This window comes from Cariama cristata, unplaced genomic scaffold (assembly GCF_000690535.1).
Source record: "Cariama cristata isolate BGI_N322 unplaced genomic scaffold, ASM69053v1 scaffold30216, whole genome shotgun sequence".
In the NCBI taxonomy this organism is placed as follows: Eukaryota; Metazoa; Chordata; class Aves; order Cariamiformes; family Cariamidae; genus Cariama; species Cariama cristata.
This window is the reverse complement of record NW_009623180.1, coordinates 13600-16275: the sequence shown is the minus strand read 5'-3', so window position 1 is coordinate 16275 and position 2676 is coordinate 13600. Positions and strand designations below refer to the sequence as shown.

The 2676-nt window shown below is 58.0% G+C and overlaps 1 protein-coding gene across 1 annotated transcript in view; it reads right to left on the bottom strand.

Moving 5' to 3' along the window:
• Nucleotides 1–1119: 1119 nt before the first annotated feature.
• The window catches only part of LOC104163588 (opsin-5-like), a 6849-nt gene continuing 5292 nt past the window's right edge, over nt 1120–2676 (bottom strand). The window contains exons 4-5 of the mRNA XM_009702641.1: nt 2357–2673; nt 1120–1556 (exon numbers count right to left, since the gene is read on the bottom strand). Of these exons, the coding sequence (XP_009700943.1) occupies nt 1120–1556; nt 2357–2673 (754 nt within the window). The remainder of the gene's footprint in view (nt 1557–2356; nt 2674–2676) is intronic.

Here is a 2676-nt window from a genome sequence, read left to right as displayed (position 1 = left end):
CGGGCACACTGCTGGGGAGGGAGGGCTGCGAGCCTGCCCTGCGCCCGCCACAGCCGGTCGTGGGGGCTTCTCTACTCACGGCTTTGCGTCGGGCCCTTTCACACCTTCTTGGTCCTCTTCATCCCAGACTCCTCCCATGGGTGAACTGCCCACACTGATCTCCAAATGCTGACTACAAGCCCGAGCAATGCCATCGCCCAGGCAGCTGCTCTCCTGCTCCCCAGCGCCGATGGCACGAGCTGCCCCATCGTCCCAGCCACTGGGAAACACCCTGCAGGCACAGCCCCGTCTCCAGGATGGTGCTCAGCCACAGATTTGCCATTCTCTGCCTGGAGAGCACAACCTGGCACTGCTATTACTCACACTGGGATTATTCTAACCCCAAAGCCTTACTCTAAGGACAAGCTCCCATTTCGACCTATAGGATGGTGGTGGATTTGCGTTCAAATTGAGGGAGTGGGGTAACGTAGCCTGCACAGAGAGAAGTCTCTTGAGAGGTATATAAAGATGCTTCATAATCCCAAGTGAGGTAGCTGAGTGGTGCGGTCCCGCTCCCCAAGGGGAAGGACATGGTCGGGGGGGGCTGTAGGAGCTGGTGCTGGAGGTAGGATGTAGGATGCCTCTCGGGGCCTCCTGGCCCCCAGCCCTCCCTGCCAGGCACAGTTTCTTAAGACAACCAAGTTCCTACTTGGTCATCAGAGCACCAGGATGGAAAAACAAAGGCCAAGGGCCCAGAGAACAAGCCACAGGAGAAACTGCACCCTGGACTTGCACCCTGGGCAGATTTCAGGCACTGGGGGTCTTTTTTTTTTTTTGGCAAGTGCAAAGACTAGGTTCAGAGTTGCAAGAGCAAAACCAGAGGGGGAGGCAAGCTTGGTCTTAAATTTTCGTGTCACTTCATCTGCAGAACATGCTGGGGACCCATCGGATACACACATGAGAGAAATGTTGCGTTTGGGTTTGTGTTCCGGCGCGCTGGTAGGACACAGCCGGCACAGCTGGGCTCAGAGAAGGTCTTTCATGATATCCGATGGCAGGGCTTCCCCGGCCACATTCACGGCCCGACCTTTTCCGTGTGACAAGGCCCATCATCTGCACCGTCCTCTTCAGCCCCGGCTGTCAAACAGCTCCATCGGCCAGGATAGCCAGGGGAGCACGCTGTGGGGAGCTGCCGGGCGCCTGGGGGAGTTTGTAGCACTTGGGGTAGTTACTGAAACACTCAAAAGTGTCGCCACAGTTTCTGCAAGTCCCAGGGTGGTCCCCGAAGCCCGGGGACGGGAAGGGCTGGAGCGCGGCGCTCGGGCAGCCGCAGCAGAGGAGGGTGCGGATGGCCTGGAGGAGCACCACGTCCTTGGAGAGGAACTTCTGGAAGTTGGGCTTGAAGAGCAGGTACACCAGCGGGTTGTAGAGCGTCGAGGACTTGGCAAAGACGGCCGACAGCACGAAGGCCAGTGCTGGCACCTGGCTGGCGTCACCGAGGACTGCCCACAGGGCAACGATGGCGTAAGGGGTCCAGGCAGCCAGAAACCCCAGGCACACGGCAATGCTCAGCTGGAAAAGAAGGAGATGGAGACGGCAGTGCCATCAGCCTCCTGCGGCACAGGCGGGATGCTGACTTCCCCCTCCAAAACTCTCGTGCCCCCAGCCAGTCGGTCGCATCCCCAGGGAAAGGTGCTCAGCCTTCTGGACCCGTCACACTGGAGCATGAGGGTGTCAGACATCAGGGCAGCAACTTGGCACTTCCCAGCGTGGATGCATAAACCTGCACCTCCCTTCAGGTGACTCACACCCCATCCCACCTGGGAAACTTGGGAATCGCCTCAGCCCACCGCAGCAGAAGGGTACGAAGCACCCAGTGACCCGGCTGGGACCAGGCCAGCATCGGACACAAAGTCCCTCCCTCAATCTGTGTGCCCATGTGCAGACTGACCGAGAGGCTCTGGAAACGGGGCATGCTCAGACCCCCCTCCTCTAAGCAGACACGAACCTTTCCTTCGAAGCCAGGCTTGCAAGCTGTTTTCTTTCATGTTTGGGTTTTTTTAAAGGGTATCCACTTTTTTTTTTTTTTTTTTGGACATATCCTTGGTAAATTATAGTATTAGCTTGTAGTCTGGGGAGCAGTGACTCATGCAAGTCCCTTTTATGATCTTTTCCAATGTAATTTAAACTGAAAACTCCTCCACCTGATGGCTTTAAATGAGGAGAAAAGTGTTATTACCCACACTGATACAAACACCTGGAGAATTCATCGGGAACAGCAGACACCCTGGCAGAAGGGGTCCTGCTGCATTCGTCTGCCCATGGGGCGGTGGGCTGGGGCTGGGGGCCCCCCGAGACCTTGGAGCCCCCCAAGCCCTGACCAGGCTGTGCACACTGCGGGCTCTGTGCTGGGGGGACGTGTGCTGCCTGACGGCTCTCCGGGACACCCGCACCGTCCAGAGGATCAGTGAGTAGGAGACGAGGATGAGGAGGCAGGGAAGAAGGTAGCAGAAGATGAAGAGGGCGAGGATGTAGAGCGTGGCCTCCCTGCTTGAGGTTTTCCACGTGATGCAGCAGGCTGTCCCGTAGGGCTCGGGGCCATAACTGCCCCACTCGGCCAAGGGGGCCGTGGCAAACATCAGGGCATATGCCCAGACACACAGCAGCAGCACTCCGCCGTAGCAGCGCGACAACCTG